Raw genomic sequence first — 22,848 nt, forward strand, 5'->3', positions numbered from 1 at the left:
TAGAATTATGTAACAGCTCCCAACCTTATTCTGTTGACCTTTCAAATTGGAATATTCACTGGAGACCAAGTTTATGACCTTGACTATAAGTTTGGTGACCCAATATTCAGCAACATTTTCTATGGTAATCCTCATAATCTAAATCCCAGATAGAAGATTCATAGCACTTAAATTATCTTAGCACTTAAATTGTCAACATTTTTTAAACTGCAGTGTCCACTCATGGTGCTTAGTTTTCTTAAATAATCTCCTGCACAAAATACTAGAAGAAAAAGTAATATATATTGCATTATTCCTCAGATAAAACCACTCAACCATATAAGCAATCTACAGTCCATTCCTGGAAAAGATGCTGCTACTTCATGGGCAATGATTGATAGTTTTATACCCACTTACAGATAACCATTTAACATAAAACTATTTACCAGCAAGAACAAATGACATTATAAGGCAAGCAACAAAGATTTCACTCATAGCAACTGTGGAATATATACATCATCATTCTCTATGCCAGAAAGTGCTCACTGCACAATTTATCCAAATTCTACATATAATAAAACCCAAATCAATTCCCCAAAATATTGTACTGTCTTTGAATTCAAGATGATGATCCTTGAGAAAAGGAATTGAACAATGTCATAAAATAAATAAGCTAGAGAACTTCAGAATATTTCTTAGTTTTAAAACCATGGTTTGTTACTAGATAATGTGAGTTAACAAACTCATTTATAAAAGGCTATCTGTGTAACATACTTTTTTATTGTTACCATCTACTGATAATTCTGCCTCTCATTTTTCCATTTGCCATTCTCCCCTTCTCAATAGCATTCTCTCTCTCTCTCTCTCTCACTCACTCACTCACTCTCTGTGCATGTGTGTGTGTGTGTGTGTGTGTGTGTCTGGGCACACACACACAATTTTATTCCATGTCTCATAAAATATATTAAAATCCATAAACGTTAATGTGATTGTACATATTTAAGGTGTAGTATAACACTTAATGTTTTGGTAGTTTGTTCACAAATGCTGAGTTTGGGCTTATTACTTTAGTACTTCTTACATTATTATTATTACATATACACATGTAAATATATATATATATATATATTATTACTTTAGTACTTCTTACATTATTATTATTACATATACACATGTAAACATATATATATATATATATATATATATATATATATATATATATATATATATATATATATATATATTATATACACATGTAATAATCAAAGTTAATGTGCCATCACAATTTGCAATAATTTTTAAAAACAGGTTTTACAAATGAATGTGATAGGGGTTCAATGTGAAAAGAAGACACAGATGGAGACTATTAAAAACTCAGAGTGTTTCTGAACTTCTAAGGATCATTAAGACATTACAAAGCATTATAGTTAAGTGAAACAGTATTAAGAAGATTAGAACGCTATTTTTCAGAAAAGAGAGTTTTAGTCAAAAAGGAAAGGTGTTTATTTCTGAGTATTAAATAAAACAATTTAGCATTTTTACTGGAAGATAAAATGTATTAGCACATAAGAACAACTGCTACCATGTTTTTCATAAAACAAGGCCGGGTCTGAAAAAACGGCTACGATGTCTTTTCGGGGGTGACTTAATCCCCCCCTTGCATCCTCGGGTGGGTGGGCATCATCGTGGATGTTGGCCTTGGCAGGGCACCCAATGCTGCTGCTTCCTCTTGGAGCGTCCTCTTCTGTTTGGAGTGTCGCCACCGCATTTGGATCTGCCGCCGCTGCATTTGGAGCTGCCGCGTTTGGAGATTGCCGCCACATTTGGAGCTGCCGCGTTTGGAGCATCATTGCCACGTTTGGAGCTATCACCGCCGTGTTTGGTGTTCCAAACACGGGCGGCGGCAGCTCCAAACATGGCGGCAATGCTCCAAACAGAAAAGGACGCTCCAAGAGGAAGCAGCAGTGGAGGGCACCCCGCCAAGGCCAACATCCACGCCGATGCCACCCGCCCACTGACCCGGCCTGCAGCAAAGGTACTTGGCAGGAGTAGGGAGAAACACGGTAGATGAGTCCAATATTCTGTATCTCAAGCCAATCAAATACCCCAGGTGTTTGTAAGCACAGAAGGAACATAGCCCTTTCCCTCTATTGTCACACGGCAACTGGTATCTGTATGCACAGAATCCCCAATCCAAAGATAACATTGAGTCTTCAAAAGCAACAGCTCTTCACAGACATATTCTCCATGAATTTTAAAATCAATCACTTTTTTATACTATCCAAAGGTTAATGCCATAGTACATCTTGTAGTAATAGTATTTCATAAATTAATTACTTCCAGGTGAATCAGTGCTTTCCTTGTGCCTTTTATGTCTTAAAAAAGGCATTGGGTTGACTTTGTACTAGTGTTCTGAGAAAGGGGAAAAACTTGAATAAAACCAACCCAGCATTGTATTACTGAAGGAATTCTACATGCAAAGACCATGCATGAGCAAATGTATGTCACACCAACTAACAAAGACATGACTGGCTTTAAATTTTTTACCCTTCCTACTTCCTTGTTATTTTTGCAAAATTAAAAGATACAGTACATATAATTCCCATACAGCAACACACTGCAATTTATAATTACATCCTGTGTTACTCATAAGTTATTTTAAATAACAAAAACAAGATGCTCTCTCTTGATTATTCTCTGGGTTGTTTTTAGCCCATGGTATATTGTATTTATAATAATCAATTAGAATAAGAGATAATGTTGTAAATATCTTCTAATTTTATACCATTTCTTTTCTTTCTGTTGAAACAAGGACAGATTCTACAAATGCTTGCCAATCAGGTTGGCAAGGCAAAGTTTTTCCTGCCTTATAAAGTCCCAATGCTTTCCCCAAACCCTCCAACAATTAAGAAATATTCCTGAATAAGGTAAGGAGTGTGGCAGGGAACTTGAGAAATGAATATGCAAAGTTTGGTGAAACAGCTCCTTACCTTTATTTTTTGCTTTTGTTTCTAAAAAAATATTTATGTAACTCCTTAGCATAAATGTAGATGATCCCTTCTGTCTATGTATTCAGAACAGAAAGGAAGAACACCGAAGAAGACTTTCAGAGATGAAACCTGTTAGGTCTCAGAAACATTATAGAATATACTTAATTTTACAGATTATATGAGAATACTGTATGTTCAAGACTTTAAGGAACCCTACTCATTATTGCTCATAAGATCCAATCTCCATTCTAAAACTGAAAGATGTCTTACATTGCACTTTCTCGATCATCCCCTCCCCCTCAGAACTCTTATCAGGCTGACTGACAAACATGCCTGACCCAGTCATTCTGTGACTTTTTGTGCTCAGGAAACACCATAACATACCCTGCATTATACTAGCTCTATACATTGACAGTGTTAGGCCCCACCCAAAGACAACACAATGCAATCCAATAGAGTCTAATGCTTACATCTAATGGACAGACCCTTGCCAAACTAAAGCCACATTAACCTACTAGATATATCTTAAAATATTCTAGGGTGTGGCTACCTTGAACCTCTTCCTCTCTCCCTCCTCCAGCCCTGGACTGTGCACTTTCATAATGTAAACCTCTCTATGAAAAATCTGTTGCCAAAACTCTCCCCCACTGTTTGTCCGGGTGCACATTCCATCACATACAGGTCCAAATTGATCCTTCATGCCAGGGGAATCCTGCAGCCAATTAGGATCCTCTTTTGTATGGAAGAACTCTACACTGTGCATCTAGGTGCATTTATTTATTTAATTTCTAAACTATCATAATGATGGGCTCTTAGTGACATACAAGAATAATTAGTCATCAAATATCCTTGGTGTACAGTAATATATAATTACAAATTATAAAAATTAAAGCAATAACATAATCTGACCAATATAAATCTGTCTATGCTGTTATCTTAACTAATTAAGAAGGTCCTCTGGGAAAATTCTTTTTTAAATTCCTTCCAAAAGCACAGTACTATGTAGCTTCTTGGGGAAGGTTGCTCCACACATAGGGGTCTTTATGGAGAAGCACATGTGCAGAAGAAATGTTTGATGAACTAAGCACTTCACTGGGACTCTCAATAAGTGATCTAAAATAAACAATTGAAAATATGAAGATAGTATAGTGTCCCTGGAAGGAAAAGAGGATCTGAAGCGTCGGGGGGAGGGAGAGACTAAGTATCATTAGTTTTTTTTAATATTTTAAAAAAGGGAACAATGGTAATTTCCAAGAATAAAGATCCTTTGCTAATAAAACAATGGACAGTGATGTTCCTGTTTAGCAGGACAAGAACATTGTTTATTTTATATGATTGCAGAAGATGCAACTAGAAATTTCCAGAAAAAACTCAGATAAGACTATTCTCAAGGAGGATAAATATAAAACTTTAACAATGGTGTAAGGGAGAAAAATAGTAAAAACAATAAGCAAGCCTATATCTAAATCTTGGGGAATAAAATAATAAAAAGGAATCTATTAGAACCAAGCAATGACTGATTTTCATCAACTCTCCTTTACAACTACAAAATAGGCTGAGAGCAGACTGAGTGTCTTTATAATGTGGCTTTTGAGGATAAATTCAGAATCCCTTGGTGACAAAAGTTCAAATCTTGAAGTTCTAAAGATGGCACAAGATAAAAAAAATCTCATAAAACCTCAAAAACTCGTGAGATATCTGAATCAGATACCCAAATGCAACTCTATACAATACAAAGATTTGTGCTGGGTGGGGGGAAGGGGAACAAAGCAGAAACTACATAGAAACATTTGAGCAGTAATGTACAAAAGTGAACTCATCTAAATGATGAAGAATGTGCAAGGGTAGCACAGGGATGGTCTCAATGAAGATTCAATATCATTAATCTCCTGCAAGGGAAAGACGCTTGAACAAAACTGAACTGAATCCTTTTGCAATTGCCACTTCAATCATTTCTACCCAAAGTCCTGTTATGAAATCTTCAAGTCCTACGACAGTTTACTCCTTTTCAAGGGGGAGCAGGATATGAACATACTAGCCTTGTCCCACTCTCTCACTGCCCTTAATGGAAAGAGAATGAACATATGAAATGAGGTTAAAAAAAGTAGAAAAAGTTGCTACATCTTTCATAGAATAGAATAGAACAGAACAGAATACTTTATTGGCCAAGTGTGATTGGTTACACAAGGAACTTGTCCTGGTGTAAATACTCTCAGTATACATAAAAGAAAAGATACATTCGTTAAGAATTAGGAATCATAACATACAACACTTAATGATAGTCATAGGATACAATCAGCAATCAAATCATACTAGGAACAGTCAATATAAATCATAAGGATACAAGCGACAGTTACAGTCCTACAATCATAAGTGGGAAGGGAAGGGTGATAAGGAGTGATGAGAAGATTAACAGTAATAGTAGTGCAGACTTTGTAATAGTTGAACAGTATTGAGGGAATTATTTGTTTAGCAGAGTGATAGAAATAAATACCTGGCTAATAGAAAAAAAAATCCCTGGATATGGAAGGTGCTTCATTAATGATTTCACATATTCTTCTAGATTCCTAGTTCTGAGATTTTATTCCACAAATATAAAGTGTTTTTCCATGTTCTTCCATGTTTGGAGGGAAACTCCTTTCTAATACAGTAAAACTACAAAACGAAGTTGTTACACTTCAGCATTGTTCACTCTTCAGCATGGAAGAAACTCTGATATGTATATGCTTTAACTGCTTTAATCACTAAAACGCACTTTCAATTTACCGTTTTCAAGATTTGCTAAATTAAACAAATGTAACATCTTTCACACTTTTGTAATCCATTCTGGACCCCCTTCAAATCTGTGTATCTATTTCACTTTTTTGTCAAGAATGTAATCTTTTGATGGTAACTCAGTGGACTTCTTTTGATTAGGCATATCTGGAATTGCTTTGTAAACTGTTAATTTTAAAATACTACAATTAATTCAGAGCCTGGGGACATGAAAAGATAAACCACTGAAATAATGTAAACATAATCGAAAAGGCACACATGTGGATGACTATTTCTATGGGAATAAGCAAGAATTTCTTGTTTAAAAAGTTACACTTAAAAGCCTAATTGCTGTCCTTGCACTTTCAGCTGAACTAAGAACATTTAGTCTTGGGTGCCAAAGGCAAAATTGGCTGGAGAATTATGGGAGTTGAAGCTCAATACAGCCTTTCTTCTTAAGTTAAAAAAAATCTCTTTTAAAATTTACATATAGGTTTATATAATGAAGCAAGTGCAAATAGTTTGAGGTGTTTTACTTCCCAATCTGTATTCGCTCTTCAAAGCTATGAACAACCTGAAGGTTCAGATGGTGATTCTGACACCCTCCCACTTCTGCCACTTTCAACTAGCAAACCAAACTAAGGGTACACCTGCTCTGTGAAAGGGTCCAGAGAAGAACAGCATTTACTGAATCATTTGCACAGGTTTAAAGTATATTAATGTATGCTTCCAATTAGCATTCCTTTATTATTTATTTGCTTTTGCTTTTTGTTTTTTATTTTTCTTTTAAACAAGTTTGTTCTGCAAAACGAAAAAAGAAACATTAAGTTAGAAAAGGAACAAACATTTGTATTTTAATACCAACTTTTACCTCCAACCTTCAGTGAAACCCCAGTATCATTTTGCTGCTGACTTTTTGAAAAACCAGAATCATGCTCTTCCTAATTTTATATCAGTAAGAAGTCTTCACGAGTTTTATTTTATTGTCAAGATCTCATGTTCTCTGGTTATTTTTCGATGTTCTCTGTACTCAACTTGTCATTTCTCTTTGTAATCAAGACTTGCATGGTCCAGGGGCCGAGTATCTACAGGACTATCTTTCCCCCATAGTTTCGTTCCATCCATTAGGATCTAGTAAGGGAGAGTCCCATACAGGCCACACTGCATTAATCCAGCCAGGAGATAACTAAGGTATACGTGACTGTGAGCAGAACCTCTGGTCCAACAACAGGTACAATTGGTGCATCAGCTGAAACTGTGCAAAGGCTCTCCTGGCCACAACTGTTCCTGTTCCTCCAGCAGGAGTTATGATTCCTAGAGACTTCTGGCAAAATTTAAGGTGCAGGTTATCACTGTTCAGTCTGGTCACATTCTACAGTATTTCCAATAGCTACTGCATGTTCACTAAAATTTTACAAAGTTATGTGCACTTCAGGTCCCTTTGATCAAAACTGTCCTCTATTTCAGTGGTCCCCAACCTTTTTTGTACCAGGGACCAGTTTCAAGCACAAACACTTTTCAAGGACCGGGGGAGGGAGAATCCGAGTTTGGTGGTTTGCTTGCAGGCGTTTCATTACCTGACTAGGTAACATCTGATGTTGTTACCTAGTGGGTAATAAAACGTCTGCCAGCAAACCACCAAGTTCAGGAGCGCCTCGGCCCTGCCTTCCTCAGCCCCATCCCTCAGGTGTCTCCCTCCCTCCCTCAGGTGTCTGCCTCGTTCCTCTCTCAGTCACTCTCTCGCTGCTCCACCAGCCCAGGAAGAAACTGCTTCAAAGAAGCCGGGGGTGGCTTTTCCTGTCGCCGCAGCTCCTCCAGCGCCCGTTTACCCCACCCGCCCGCCCACGCGCGTTCAATCCACAGTGCTCCGTTCTGCCTGCCTGCCTTCTTCGTTTCGGAGCAGCTTGGCTGATAAAAAGAGGCGAATAGTTATTATTCTCAGCCGAAGCTGCTCCGAATCAACCAGAAACAAGGCAGGCAGGCAGGCAGAACGGGCACTGAACTGAAGGCGGCGGGCGGGGGGGGGGTGAACGGGCGCTGGGAGCTGAGCTGCGCCCCCGGCTTCTTTGAAGCAGTTTCTTCCTGGGCTGGTGGAGCAGCGAGAGAGCGACTGAGAGAGGAACGAGGCGGAGGAAGACTGACCTGAGGCAGACAGGCTTGCTTCCTCCCTCCCCTTCTTTCATTTGTGTCCTTGATCCCCGATCCCAGCAGCATTCACCGAAGCGAAGAAAGCCGCCATTTTTTTAAAAATTTTCTTTTTGCGGCCCGGTACAGAGTGCTCCACGGACCGGTGCCGGTCCGCGGCCCGGTGGTTGAGGACCCCTGCTCTATTTGGGTTTCAGAAGTATATCTTCTGTTGTAGTTCCTGCCCCCTAGAACAGCATGTTCCCCCACCCACCCACCCCTAAGAGGGCCACATGGCTCCCATTCTGATGATATTCAGAAAGTTCTTGGCTATTTTCCTAGGCCTTTGGGTAAGGTGTTGTTGACCTCAAACAACTTCTTGCTTGTTACATACAGTGTATGATTTCTTTTCTGCCCGTCTATTTTTTTTATCTTTTAAAATGCAGATCATTCTGACTTGGATGGACTTTAAACACAGTAACTAAGTAAATAAGTAAGTAAATAGTTCCAATTCTTCTTGCCGTCATACAGTGACATAAACGTACTGTATTTCTAAACTGTAAATGGAAGGTTAATTTCCAATTTACATTAATCTTTCAAGAAAATATTCACATGTAACAATAAAAAGACATTTTCACTGCATTCTATACTGTAAGAATGTTGTAGCTATAATGGTATTAATATTAGTTACTCTTCTTTCTTATCACCAAAAATAGTAGGCTAAGATTACTGAAAAGTTTACAAGATTATTAATGGTATGACCTATGTAAAGAGCAACATTAGGTGAATGAGCCCTAGAACTTTTGAGGGATTAGGCCACTCAGTGGGGATAGAATGATTCAGAACAGCCAAATATCTTTTCATCAAACACAAAAAAATCAAATTGAACTTCATGACTACAACATGTGGTAATGCGCTTTCAACTTTCAAGGCTATTTAAAGAAAAAAGAAGCCAAAAACGAGCAATATCCATGACAGAACTGACAAAGCCTCTATGACTATAAGCAATATCACTCGAGTACCGGGAAACTAACAGGATATCATTATTGCATCATACCCTCCCTGTAAACACTTGATAGCTTACATCTGACTACTACTGAGAAACAGAACACTAAAATTGTTCCAGAAAGGCACTGTTTATTATGGCTATCAAATTGCTTAACAGTCACTATTTCTTGTAAAATTGGCTGATTCTGTATTTACTTCTATGCTAAACCTAGAATTTACTTCCATATTTAAAAGCAAAATCAATAATTTGAAAACTAATTTATGCCTAATATATTAAAGAAGAGTAGGAAAAAAATAGCATGCTAACTATTAAAGTGTTGAGGCTAAGGTTCAAATCTACCTTCAGCCAAGGAAACTCATTGGAAGATTTTGGTTAATCTCCATATCTCAAAAATTGAGATATGCAAGTATCTAAGTTTCTGAAGGAAAGATGGGTATACATGTAATAATTAGGTAAAATCTAAAGAATCTTCAATGCTTTACTGTTATTTTCTAGGAAAAGTCCATGGAAAAGCCTGTGTGTGAGTTTGTTCTGCCTAATTAAATTATCTGCACTAAAAGGTAATTCAGAAAATCAGGATAGAGGCATTTTGGAGAGTTAATGTATTTTCCCAAACCAGAATATTTTCACTACACATTAATTAAAATATATTCAAAACTCAAAAACAGCAATTTATGCTGCAAGTATACACATTAAGACAATCAATATAAGCTCTGAGGTTCAATCTTTAATGAAGTCTAGATTCTTTCTAAAAACTTCCTGGAGATTTATGCTGACACTGAGCACAGGTGGACCCATAATTTTGACATTTCATAATATAGCTACCCAATTTTAGAGAGCGCTAACAATCCCAAATACTGTTCACTTATAAAATATGTGGACATCATAACATATAAACAAACTTTTATAGAGAACAAGGGGCAACCACAGGATTAGGTCTTGATAAACAACATTGCATCTCTTAAGTGGGGTCCCTTTGTGCCATTTAGCTACAAGAAAATAGCTCACAGAACCCAGTTTTTACATTTCACTTTGATATAGCATTCAAATATCACAATTATAGAAAAACAATAATCAAAATAGCTAAGCTGTTCTTAATGTAGTTTTGTTTCATTTCATCTTAGTTTTAATTGTTAATTGTTTTTAAACATTTCTGCAAAGTATTTGTCACTGATGGGCAGGTCATTATTACTTTCCCCCCTCGTTGTCTCTTTCCAATAATCTTCTTATGAATAAAAAAACTATTTTAGTTAATAAATATTTCTCTGTATAATCAGTCTTACAATAATACTTGACCATAAAGGTTAGCAATCAATCTAATTCATTCCCTTACTTTCTTTCAGTGATGCTTACCTAGCAATTGGAAGGCAATCACACTATTGTCTAAGCTAACAGGTTAACGGAAGGCTGCCTGAAGAGGAAGGGCTTCATAGCTTGGCTTGGTCAGAAAGATCAACATTTCAATATCCAATAACCAAGAGTGACTACTTCCATTCACTTGCCATTCTTTCTCCTTCCAGGGGGATAATCAAATTAGGTTCAGTATAGGCTACAAGAGGGCAGAAAACTGGAAGTCATGTCTTTCAGATACATAAATGGCAATATTAGCATGACTTCTAGCTTTCCCTTGTTGTATTAAAATGCAAAGAGGATCTGGGTTTGCTAAGATAACAGCAAGGCAACAGAGGACCCCAGTCCCATGGCACCACACTCATATGACACCTTTTACAATTTTTATTCAGCCAGCAGAGACAGTAGCAGCGGTCCTTTTGAACTCCATTGCTATCCCATTCTCCACTTAGAGAAGCAAGTAGCAGAGAGGCAGCTATAAAAAATAGTATTTGTTTAAATCCATTTGTTCTTTTTCTTTGCAGCATGGTGGGTAGGTGGGTGAAACATTAATATGGCCCTCTTTTTCCCACTAAAAAAATTCAGCAAGAAAATCATGGATTCTTTGACGCATGCCCTAAAATATATGGACCATTTGATGAATGCTTATATGAAACAAAATAAAGCCCTAAAAAGCACATGGTCTATCTAGAGCAGAGGTCTCCAAACTTGGCAACTTTAAGACTTGTGGACTTCAACTCCCAGAATTCTCCAGCCAGCATAGCTGGACAATTCTGGAAGTTGAAGTACACAAGTCAATGTTGCCAAGTTTGGGGACCCTTGATCTAGAGCCTATCTATGGCCTATATGAACTCTTTCACTATGAACCAGTATGGTAACTCAGGTCAGTTGGAAAGGTCCTTCTGAAGAGGTTCCCAAAGGTATGGGGGTAGCTTAGCTATCTAGTCTATAGCGGAGAAAGTTTTCTCCAATGTGTTTCCCAGACTTTGGACTGTCTTCATCAAGGTGGTGTTTTTGGCCCCTACTCTCTCAGTAAGATACAGTGATAATTACAAAAGTCAGTCTCTGGTCTTTCATTTGACCTGGACTGATTTTGATTATAGGAATTATAATTTCAGTTCTGACCTTAATTGTATTCTTTTTATTTTTAGATGATATAATTTGCATTTTTGGGTGCTGCAAGCTGTCCTGGGTATGTATTAGTCCATAGAGAAAGGACCAAATTTAATAAATGTCTCAAACGCTAGACATTTGTTTACATGAAAATTCTTTTTTCAGATGTAACACCTCACAAGAGAAACTGGAGGAACGCCAGGGAAACAGTACACGGGTTCTAGATCCATAAATATCTGTCCACCCCAAGGAATGGAAGTCAGGTAATTAAGGTTATCAAGCATTCTTTTCTCCAGATCTTTTGAATTGGATGGCAAAAGCTCCGTTTTTCTTTCAGGAAAGCAACCCAACTTTCCCGATGTTTCGGACTATAGTCATAACCAAAAATCAACATGGGTTTGTCAAAATCAGATCATGCCAGACAAATCTTATTATACTCTTTGATAAAGTGACAAAATTAGTGGACCAGAGAAATGCTGTGGATATAATTTACTTGGCCTTCAGTAAGTCATTTGATAAAACAGACCACAAACTACTACTTGATAAGATGGAAAAATGTGGGTTAGACAGCATCACCACCAGATGGATTCGTAACTGGCTGACCAACCGCACTCAACGTGTAGTCCTCAATCGAACTGCATCTAGATATAGGGAAGTACACAGAGCCTCAAGGCTCTGTTTTAGGCCCAGTACTCTTCTACATCTTCATCAATGATTTGGATGAGGGGATAGATAGGGAACTCATCAAATTTGCAGACGACATCAGATTGGCAGCAATAACCAAAACTCCAGAAGATAGGCTCAAGATACAGAAGGATCTTGACAGACTTGAACATTGGGCACTATCTAACAAAATGAAATGCAATGGTGAAAAAAGTAAGGTTCTACATTTAGGTAAGAAAAACCAAAATGCACAGGTATAGCACAGGTAATACCTGGCTCAATAATAGTAACTGTGACAGGGGTCTTGGGAGTCCTAGTAGACAATCACTTAAATATGAGCCAGCAATGTGCTGCAGCTGGAAAAGAAAGGCCAAAAAATAATAATAAAATAAAATAAATCTCCCACCACCCTGAAGAGGCTGGCTGAGGATGCCAGGCGTTGCCACTCAACACATCCGAAAGGCACCCGGTTGGGCCGGTCTGCTTTCATCGAAGGCGCCTTTCCCGTCTCTGGGGATGGCGGCTCCCGGTACAGCCGCCCTCGCCCTTCCCTTCCTCACCCTTCTTGTCCATCAGCCACATGAAGGCGAAGCAAGGCACGAAGCCGATGGGCCCCCAGAAGACCAGCAGGGCGATATCCAAGCTGGAGAAGTCGAAGGCCTGGCGGGCCGAGTTCTGAATAGGGCCCCACGTATTCCACACCAGGCCCTGCACGAAGGCCAGCAGCGAGAAGAGCAGTAGCACCAGCCAGCGCCGCCCGTACACGCGGCCCGGCACCGGCGGCAGGCGAGGCAGGGGTCCCGCCGGAGGCGTCCCTCTGCCCCGCGACTCCGCCGCCGCCGCCGCCCGATAGGACTGGCCATGCTGAGCAAACGGCGGCGGCCCGGCGGGCGGCGTAGGGGGCAAGAGGGGCTCTCGCTCCTCGGGGCTGCTCCAGGCTGAGCCCATCGCCGGGAAGGCGGCGAAGGCAGTCCCACCTGCCTGTGGCCGGCTGCTATCCTAATGTTACCCAACAGCGGTGGCGGCGGCGGCAGCAGCGATGTAAGCAAACCCCGCCCGGGCTAGGAGGCAACCTGGCCAGCCGCATGCGCGAGGCAGGCGGGCCTCGCCAAGGCGCCTTCCCCGCCGAAGCAGGGACGGCAAGAGAGAGGAAGGGGGTTGCCCTGTTGTTTGGGGGGGGCTTTCCAGATAAGCGGGGTTACAACTGTCCCTCTCCCCAACCGGGGTGCTTAGGGACAGAGGGCAATGTCGTCCCACCCATCGGGAGTCACTACCCCCCCCCCCCAAGTCGGAGTAGAGTACTTTAGCCTCTCCACGGGAGAAGTGGAGAGCCAGTCCACGAAACCCGTCGAATTACAAACAAAAAATGGAATATTAGCCTTGTTGTAGCGAAGTGTCAATTACCAGCGCGGGAGTTTTAATCTTGGCTGGAACTGGGGGAAAGGCCAGTTATATTAATACTCTTCGGCGACATAAGGAAGGTGAAAAGAGGAATAATTGGAAAATAAACGCTGGGAGCGTCTTTAGGTGGACCGAAGGCAACAGAGAAATAAGCCCACGCCTGTTCCCAAGATCCCGGGACAGTCTCCGGAATGCGAACTTGAAAACAAAGCCACGTGATTCGGCTCAAATGATCCCTCACATGATCGCGGGTAGAGGAAGGGCTGACCGGTGACGGTAAAAGGGTGAGCCGAGGAGGAGGAACTGGGAGCGGCTTCTTTCTCTCCCGCCCTCTCGGACAAGGGATGGAGTGCGAAGCGGTGGCCACGGAGGTGGCCGCTTTGGAGCCATTGCACGCTGGTAGGTACGCCTGCCTGCCTTGCTGTGTTAAGCCCTGTTTGTAGAACTTCGCCGAGACACGTAAAAGTAAGGAGTTGATTAAATGATGATAGCCGTTTTGACGAGCCGGCTTTTCCTGTCCTGTCAAACTTACAGGGCTCGCTACTTCAGTTACTTTCTGTCTCGGGAATGAAATGGAAAAGGACTGAACTTCTTTCAGGAATTGCTGCCAATCGCTGCGTTCTCCCGCGCTCCTTTTTGCGTTGAAGCGAAAGTAGTCACAGCTCTAGAAAATATGCTCAGCATTTATCCAACCATCCGTGTATCCATCCATCCAAGGTGCTATTTATTACTAAAACAATCCTAAAGCGACGATGTGACAACTTTTAAACAATCATAAACCTCTAGAAAATCCTCACATCTTAAAACTTACAAAACCTCCTGCTAGCTGGAACAAATAAAAGATCAATATCTATATTCAATATATAACAAATACAACAACATTATAACAAATACTATGAGTATCAAGAGAACTGATTTCAGTTCTGCTCGATGTACATGTACATCTTACTGTACAGCACAATGAGGATAGTCACGTCAGTTCATATATAATATCTCCAAGTGAATGATGGTCAGTCCCTTAAATATAATTTCTGTTATTAGATATTAACAAATGTTTGGAGACTAAAATATTAAAATCCAGCTATAGATGCTTTTCATTGGACATGTCTATGGAATCTGGTAAACGTATATAAGGTTAGATTCAGATATGTAATTTGTTTGACTATGCAATTAGCTGGGTTCACTTACCAATTTAAACTAACCCACTTTTGTTCATCTTCAGCCAGGCCGTGAGGGAGAGTGAGACTCCTCACTTCCTTCCATCTGGTCTATTGCACTTGCTACCTTTTATTGCTTTTATTTTATTTGACTGTTGTGAGCCACCCATAGTCATTGGAATCAGGCAGCATACAAGTTTAATAAATGATGATGAACATGATACTTGAACCAAGATAGTAATTGGTTGCATGCACATTCTCCAATCAATTCATGTTTATCAATTGCATTACTGTAATTCATCCATTGCCAACCCAGTGATCAAGAATAAAGAAAGTTATTAGGCCTTGCTTTGAATATCAGGTTCTTCTATATTGTTTCCTTTCACTTAAAAGTTGATGTAGCTGTCAAGCTATTTTTATTTTTCAAACACAATGCACTTTTCACTTCCACAAATTATACTTTGTGAGGTTTTTTAAATTATTTTCTGCTGCTCAGAAGAGGTGGGTTGAGGTTTCACTCAAGTAGAGTGGAAACTTGAATATACTCTTTATGTAGCTACTCCATTTTTAACTCAGACATTCTTTACCTTCAAAATTGTTTGGATATTTTCATTTTTGTGTCAAATACTGATGGCAGTTTAGTGAACTGACAATGCTGAAATAATATTTACCCAGGCTTCCATGTTACTGCAGTCAGAAGACTCTGAGCAGTATACAATTCCTGAATAGAATTAAGGCTAAACTATTATACTGCAACCAGTAATAATTTAAAAACATAACTAACACAACTGTATCCCTATCTCTTACATCCTGTGGAATAGAGTAATCCTTCTATTAAGTCCCATAAGTCAGTGATCCCCAACCTTTTTGATGCCGCGGCCCGGTACCGGCATCAGCTGGGCACCGCCATCTTTTTTTGATGAAAACGTGCTTCCGGTGAGCTTTCTACCCGGAAAAACTCACCGGAAGCACTTTTTCATCAAAAAAAGATGGCGGCGCCCAGCAAGCCAGCGGCCCGGTAGGAGTTGTTCCGCGGCCCGGTACCGGTCCGCGGCCCGGTGGTTGGGGACCCCTGCCATAAGTCCTACAAAAAAGCCAAGTCTTTACTGCTCAGAAAAATAGATTAGGAAAGAGGCCATCCTTATGTTGCTGGTGAGACTGTTCCAGAGGAGAGTATGTCAAAAAGCTTTAACTTCAGGGTCCCTGAGGAAAACATTCTTGTGGAGAAGGGATTGCTAGAATACCTTCTCTCACAAATTATACCCGAAGCAGGTGATCTCAGATATAAATGTTAAGAACTAAGTTGTTGTGGATGCATCAGATTTTTGGTCCATCTAGCACAATATTGCCTAATCCATCTAATATCAGGATTAAGAATCCTGAAACATTCTATGTCGGATGTCAGGTATTGCATCTTAAGTTATTTTGAATATAAAGCATATATTTTACCAAACCAAGAATATATAAGTAACTGTTGAGTTTTCAAATTCCTTTTTATGAATTTATAGTATCTTTTATTTTCCCTGGGCATAATGGATTTCGGGTTCTGTAGAATAATTGTTTTCACTAAGTAATGAGTAGCTGTAAGAAGCTCTGGTCCTCTTCCAGTGAGAGGAAAGATAGGCGGATTCAGTTTGGTCTAGAATTTTATTTTTCTTAGAGAGTCCTGAGAAGGATGTAGGTGGAAATTTCCTGATAAAACGATTTAGGTCAAAAAGTTGTGAAAAAACTGGAAATAATAGAGTGTGTAGAAGTGTATGGATAGAATTCATTTTAGTACTTCTGGCTCAGTTATGTAGCTTTCTTTTTATTCATATTTATCTTTCGTGTTTATTCATTATTTGTTTACTAATTAATGACTGCTAGATATTCTCTGCAGATTTAGTCACAAATAGCTATTAATTAAGCATTATGGAGGAAATTTTTAGGTTTATTGTTACTTCATTGCTGGGCTTGTTTTAGCACAATGCATCCCAAAACAGTTTCAGTCTGATCACTCTGATTTAAAGGGGAAACTGGAGACAATTATTTAAAGGTCTGGTCTTGAGGAAGAATTTCGATACATCTACAAACCAACATGATGGGAAAAGTTGTGCTAAACAATAAGTGTCATTGACAACCTTGAGACTTGCTCTTAAGTAAACACCGATAGGATTCAGCTGTGAAATTACTTTTAAAAAATTGAGATGGACTAGTATTATAGGGTATTTTTTTCAAGAGACTCCTTCAAAGGGAGAAAACATAGAAAACTTATTTCTTCGTCTCTTAAGGTTCTTTGTCCCTGGTGGGCATAATCATCAGAGAAAGCAACAGAATGGTCTGCATTGCTGATCAATGATTTCCCCAATCAGGGAAAGTTAACAGAGAAGTTAATATAGTAATCAGACAATTATGAAAAGTTGCCTTGTAACTTCCCAATGTGGAAATGATAGAGAAGAAGCAGGTAAAAAACAGCAAATGAGTTAGTATGGAAAATAGAATTTTCTGCATTTTACACACTTTTTCAGAGCTTCTTTTCCTCTGCTGATCTATAACCTAAAAGTATCAATTGGTTTTCAACAATTTTGTCATGGAATGTTGTTGCAATTTAGAATTATAGTTCTTGGACCCTTTTTTTTTTCCTGGAAGTTCATAACTTGACTCTTGGTGTTTTATCCATCAAACATACTTTGATTTTCTCTGGTCTTTGGCATATAGCATCATGGTTTAATTCCTTTTAGCATGATGTTATAGAGGCATTTTGGTGTAGGGCATGGGTCCCCAACCTCCAGGCCGCAGCCCACTATTGGGCCGTGAGCCATTCAGAACTGGGCAATGGAAGTGGCAGACGAGTGTGCATGTGTGTGCATCCCCACTTGCGTGAGCAGCGGACAAGTGTGTGCGCCGTGTGCCAGCCACTCACACAGAACCATGTCCTCTCCTCCCCACCGGTTGGCAAAGCCGGAAAGGTCGGGGAACTCTGGTGGCTTGGAGTCTGGAGAAACCTGGATCTCAGCTTAGAAATAAATCCAGCTGTGTGATTTAGGCTAGTCACTTTCTCTCAGCCCTAGAAAGGAGGCAATGGCAAATCAATTCTAAATATGGAAAAATATTGTCAAGGACCTGGTAGTCTCTGAGAATCAGACATGATTAAAAGGAAGAAAAGGAAAGGATGATGTTGCCCCAACTCCAATGTGTTGCTCTAGGGAAAAGTAGGGAATAAAAGGGATTTTCTGAATGAAAGCAAGAAGTAAACAGAAGGAAGGACATTGATAAATTCAGTGTATCTTTCGTGTCTACAAATAGAAATGCAGAAATGTTAAGAATATAAATAAGACAAGTAATTTAAATGTCTTAAAATAGAACTTCTATTTCAGGATAGATATTTCATGTTATTTGTACTTACTTGTAATTAAATAAATCAATAAATCAATAAATCAATAATTAAATCAATAGCATAGCAAGATGGCGACCAAGGCAGCTGCATAGTCACGCCGCTGTGAGCCCGTAGGAGAGAAAAGCACCAGTATCAACAGGAATATAAGTTACAAAAGTAACAAAATACATAGATACAGGAATAGAAGTAACAAAGTAACAAAATTCACAGATTAGGTCCTCGAGATCCACAAGTAGCAGCGTAAGGACTCGGACAAAGGCAGCCAGCCGATCTGGAATAAGAAGATCCTGCCAGGGTCCAGGAATCCCGTTCTGAGCAACCTTCCTTTGTCGGGTAAGGAGATCGAGAGATCTACTGGAAAACGACGGGCAGGAAAAGACGGAGGAGACCCGATACCGCTGCCGCCGCCGCCGCTTCGCTCCGGTCCCGCTTGCTGCCGTCTTCGACTCTTGTGACCGCCGCTTTCCTTTGTCAGGTAAGGAGATCGAGCGATCTGCTGAAAAACTTGAGGAGATGACGGGCAGCGAGGAAGGAAAAGACGGAGACGCCGCTGCCGCTGCTGCCGCTGACGCCGCTGCCGCTGCTGCCGCTTCGCTCCGGTCCTCACTAAAGCTGCCGTCTCCGACTCTTGTGTCCGCCGCTGCAACCGCCGTGAGCTCCCGGGGACTGGTGAGAGAAGGAAGAAAACCCAAGAAGCGCCGGCCGGGAAAATCGCTGGGTGAGAGCGCTCCAACTTTCTCTCCCAATTCGGTCTCCTGTTGTGGGTCGCTCCGGAGAGGTTTCCTTCTGGTTCTAAGTCCCCGTGTGAATCTAGAGAAAGGCGATTCGGTAGCCACGTTCTCCATCCCTTGAAGAAATTGAAGAGCTCCGAGGACAGTAATCCCTTCCTCACGATCTAAAAGCCCTTAAATAAGAGTGGAGGGGTACGCCATTTTAACTAGGACGAGCCCCTCAGACAAAGAAGACTCCTAATACTACCTCATCACCTCAAAACTTACAACTTTTCTACCTCATCACATATACCAACGATTAGATTATCAATTTCTATAAAATATTTTATTAATGGTTTAATTGATTTATTGTTTTTTAACTGATTAGTGTGATTAGAGTGTTTAGTACAAATAGTATGATTACAGACTAGTTTAAAAGACCAAAATCCATGCAATTTAATTGAATAGCAAAATCTTTGATTTAGTGGATTTAAATGAACAGTGTGAGTAATGATTAATGTAAATAATTGACTAGTGATTAGAGTAATTAATTGACCAGGCTGATTGTTGCTTAGAAATACTATCTGATTTGAGAGATTACTACAATAGATTGTTTGATATTGTTTGATGTAATATTGACTATATAGATTACCCTAAATTGTTCATTTAATTAATTCAATCAACGTACTATTTTACCAATATTACCATGCCAAAAGAAAATCCTACCTCAAACCACAACTCAATGAGAAGACAATCCCCACCAATGAACTACAAGACTCCTGCACCAATGAACCTCAAGACTCCTGCACATGCCTTAAATGCTGCAAAAATCTAATAGATAATAAATACTCCATCAAATGTTCTCTGTGTAAAAAATACACCCACCATGACTGCTTGGGATTACCTGAGCAAATGATTCGATACCTAGAATCATCCAATGAGTTTCCATATTTATGCAAATTATGCATATCCAAACTAAATCTGTCTAAAAGAGATGATACCGCCGAAACCATCAAAACATCCCCAAACATTGAAACCATTGAAACATCCTCAACCATCGAAACCATTAAAACATCCCTCAACACCATATTAGCATCCCTGGACGCCGTAAAAGAAAGAATAACCAACCTTGAAAAAAAAAGACACAACACAAAAACCTGAACATCAAATAGCCACAAACCACATCTCCACCCAACAACCACAATCCAATCCAAAACCCAATCCACAAATAAACGCAACCCAGACAAATATTGATATCCCAATCCTCATCAGAGAAGCTGTTGAGCGTGAACGGAAACGTCCAAACGCCATCTTATTTGGACTAGAAGACAGCATTGTCAATGATGACATCACAACTGTCCGAAACATCATCAGAGATTACCAAGCATCAACCATCTCCGGCGATGAAATACTTGACATTTCCGCATTGACCGAGAGCTTAAAAATAGAGACGGCTCTGTGGCCCCACGCTTGTGCAGGATCATTTGCAAAAATGAATCAAGCAAACGTAAACTCATTTACACTATAAACTCACTCGCCAAAACCAACACCAACCACAAAAACCTCCGTTGCCGCCTGACTTAACCATACAGCAACGTGCCCGCTCCCGTGCACTCCGCATCGAACTCAAAACCCGTCTAGACAATGGAGAGAAGGACCTGTACATTGACTACCATGCTGACTGCATCAAAAGTAAGACACGCAACCCAATACCCAACTTTTACCCTCAACCACTACCCTACCTCAACCACCCACCATCACCACCCACCATCAACCACCCACCATCACCCAAAACTACCCACCACCCACCATCACCCAAGACTAGGCACGCACGCCCCAACTACCTCAATCCCAACTGCTGCCGGACTTAAATGCAAACTACTCAATGCAAGAAGCCTCGTGAATAAAATACCTGAATTTCTCATCCTCTTAAATATGGCTAACTTCGACATTATATTTGTCTGTGAAACATGGCTCAATGCATCTCTCCCGACTCCATTACCACAGTAAGAGACTATCATGTTTACCGATCAGATCGTGAAAATCGTCGAGGAGGTGGTGTTGCTATATTCTATAAAAATCCTTACATCTAAAAATATCCAAGTTACCCAGGAGCTTGCCCTTCCTGAAACCATCATCTGTGAACTATCCTTAAATATCACAATTCGATTCTTACTATGTTACAGAGCACCTGATTATGACATCGAACATATAAACAAGCTAAATACACTACTAACATGGGCTACATCCTGCCCATACCCTTTTATCTTTCTTGGAGATTTCAATCTACCTCATATTGACTGGACCCTAAATAATTGTACAACTGAAATCATACACACAACCTTCTTCAATGCTATTACAAATCTAGGTCTTGAACAACTAGTAACCAACAACACTAGACTGAACAACTGCCTCGATCTCATCTTCTGCAATAGTTTGAATTTAATTTACCGAATACAAACCAAAGAACCCTTTTCCAGTAGTGATCACAATATGATTGACTTTTGCCTCAACATACGTCCACGCAAAAATCACCACAACGATGTCATCCCTAGTTGTAACTTCAAAAAGGCAATTATGATCTTATAGATAACGATCTCTCATCCCTCGATTGGCAATCTCTATTCACTGGATGCAATACTGTTGAAGATCATTACAACATATTTTTACTTGAAGTCAAAAGAGTCATCAAACTATATGTTCCAACAACAACTCCAATAAAAAAACAAAAAGCAGATTACCCATATCAATAAGGAAACTTCAATCCAAAAAGAGATCACTCTGGCGGAAAAACAAATCTGGTCACGTTGCTAATTTCAAAAACCGATATAAAAATTTATGCCACCAGATAAAGACCGAATGCACCAATTACCACATTAAACAAGAGGAAAACCTTCTAAGCACCAATTCCACCCGTGCTTTTTACAATTTTGTAAACAACAAACTAAAAGACTCAAGGTCCATCCCTCCCTTGATAGGACCTGATGGTAAAGACTGCAGCGACGACACCATTAAAGCCAACATCTTTAACACATTCTTCGGCTCAGTGTTTGTAAACAGTAATGGATCATGCCCAATGTTTCCTAGCCGTACCACAGACAACAATAATGATCTAATACATATCGATTTTACAGTAGACAACGTTGAAAAAGCACTACGCAACCTAAAACCATCTCTATCTATTGGACCGGATGGAATATGTGCCTACTTCTTAAGAAAACTATCCGCTGCCATAGCCAAACCTCTAAGCATAATCTTTGAAAGATCTTTCAGAACCAGCTCCTTGCCCAACCTATGGTTACAAGCCACAGTCATTCCCATCTTCAAAAAGGGAGACCCAAGCCTAGTTGAAAATTACAGACCAATCTCCTTATGCTGCGTCACCTGTAAAGTCATGGAATCAATTATTAACCAATCCATCATCCTCCATTTAGAGACAAACAACCTACTCTCCAATAAACAATTTGGTTTCAGAAAAAAACTATCCTGTAATCTGCAACTCTTACACTGCAAAAACATATGGACTACTCAACTCGACCAGGGCAAAGCAATAGACGCAATCTACATAGACTTCTGCAAAGCCTTTGATTCAGTGGTACACGACAAACTACTCCTAAAAATAAAATCTTATGGTATCTCTGGACAACTGAATAACTGGATAGAAGCATTCCTGTCAAACAGACAACAAATGGTCAAAATTGGGAACGCCCTATCAAATCTAGTACCTGTCAATAGTGGTGTTCCCCAAGGCAGTGTTCTAGGACCAACTCTCTTCATAATCTACATAAACGACCTTTGTGATCATATCAAGAGCAATTGCGTTCTCTTCGCTGATGATGTAAAGCTGTTCAATACCACAGACAATACTACTACCCTTCAAAAAGATCTAGACTACGTATCTGAATGGTCTAACATATGGCAACTCCAAATCTCAACAAATAAATGCTCTGTCTTACATATTGGTAAAAAAATCAGAAAATAAAATACAAACTGAATAGTCAAGATCTTGTTGATGACCCAAGCTCTGTAAAGGACCTGGGAATACTCACCTCTAATTATCTAAGTGCTAGAGCTCACTGCAACTACATAGCCAAAAGGCATTAAGAGTTGTTAACCTAATCCTACGTTGCTTTTTCTCTGGTAATATCTCACTACTAACCAGAGCATACAAAACATTTGCTAGACCAATACTCGAATACAGTTCATCAGTCTGGAATCCTTA

At 39.8% G+C, this 22,848-nt stretch overlaps 2 protein-coding genes across 7 annotated transcripts in view; one reads left to right on the forward strand and one right to left on the reverse strand.

Annotated features, from left to right (window-relative positions):
- The window catches only part of SLC49A4 (solute carrier family 49 member 4), a 74,145-nt gene extending 61,105 nt beyond the window's left edge, over positions 1-13,040 (reverse strand). The window contains exon 1 of the mRNA XM_026665458.2: positions 12,543-13,040. Within this exon, the coding sequence (XP_026521243.1) occupies positions 12,543-12,930 (388 nt within the window). The 5' untranslated portion in view covers positions 12,931-13,040. The remainder of the gene's footprint in view (positions 1-12,542) is intronic.
- Positions 13,041-13,713: 673 nt separating this feature from the next.
- The window catches only part of HSPBAP1 (HSPB1 associated protein 1), a 62,997-nt gene continuing 53,862 nt past the window's right edge, over positions 13,714-22,848 (forward strand). For 4 of the 6 annotated variants that reach the window (XM_087950231.1, XM_026665459.2, XM_087950232.1 and 1 more), the window contains exon 1: positions 13,714-13,782. In XM_087950231.1, coding sequence (XP_087806357.1) covers positions 13,728-13,782 — 55 coding nt within the window. In that variant the 5' untranslated portion in view covers positions 13,714-13,727. Of the gene's footprint in view, positions 14,101-22,848 lie in introns of all 6 variants that reach the window. The other 2 variants (XM_026665462.2, XM_026665463.2) reach the window with 2 other exon arrangements.

The sequence above is a fragment of the Notechis scutatus genome, chromosome 1 (genome assembly GCF_049901735.1).
Source record: "Notechis scutatus isolate UNSWTSFEM ecotype Mainland chromosome 1, rNotScu1.2, whole genome shotgun sequence".
Taxonomy (NCBI): domain Eukaryota; kingdom Metazoa; phylum Chordata; class Lepidosauria; order Squamata; family Elapidae; genus Notechis; species Notechis scutatus.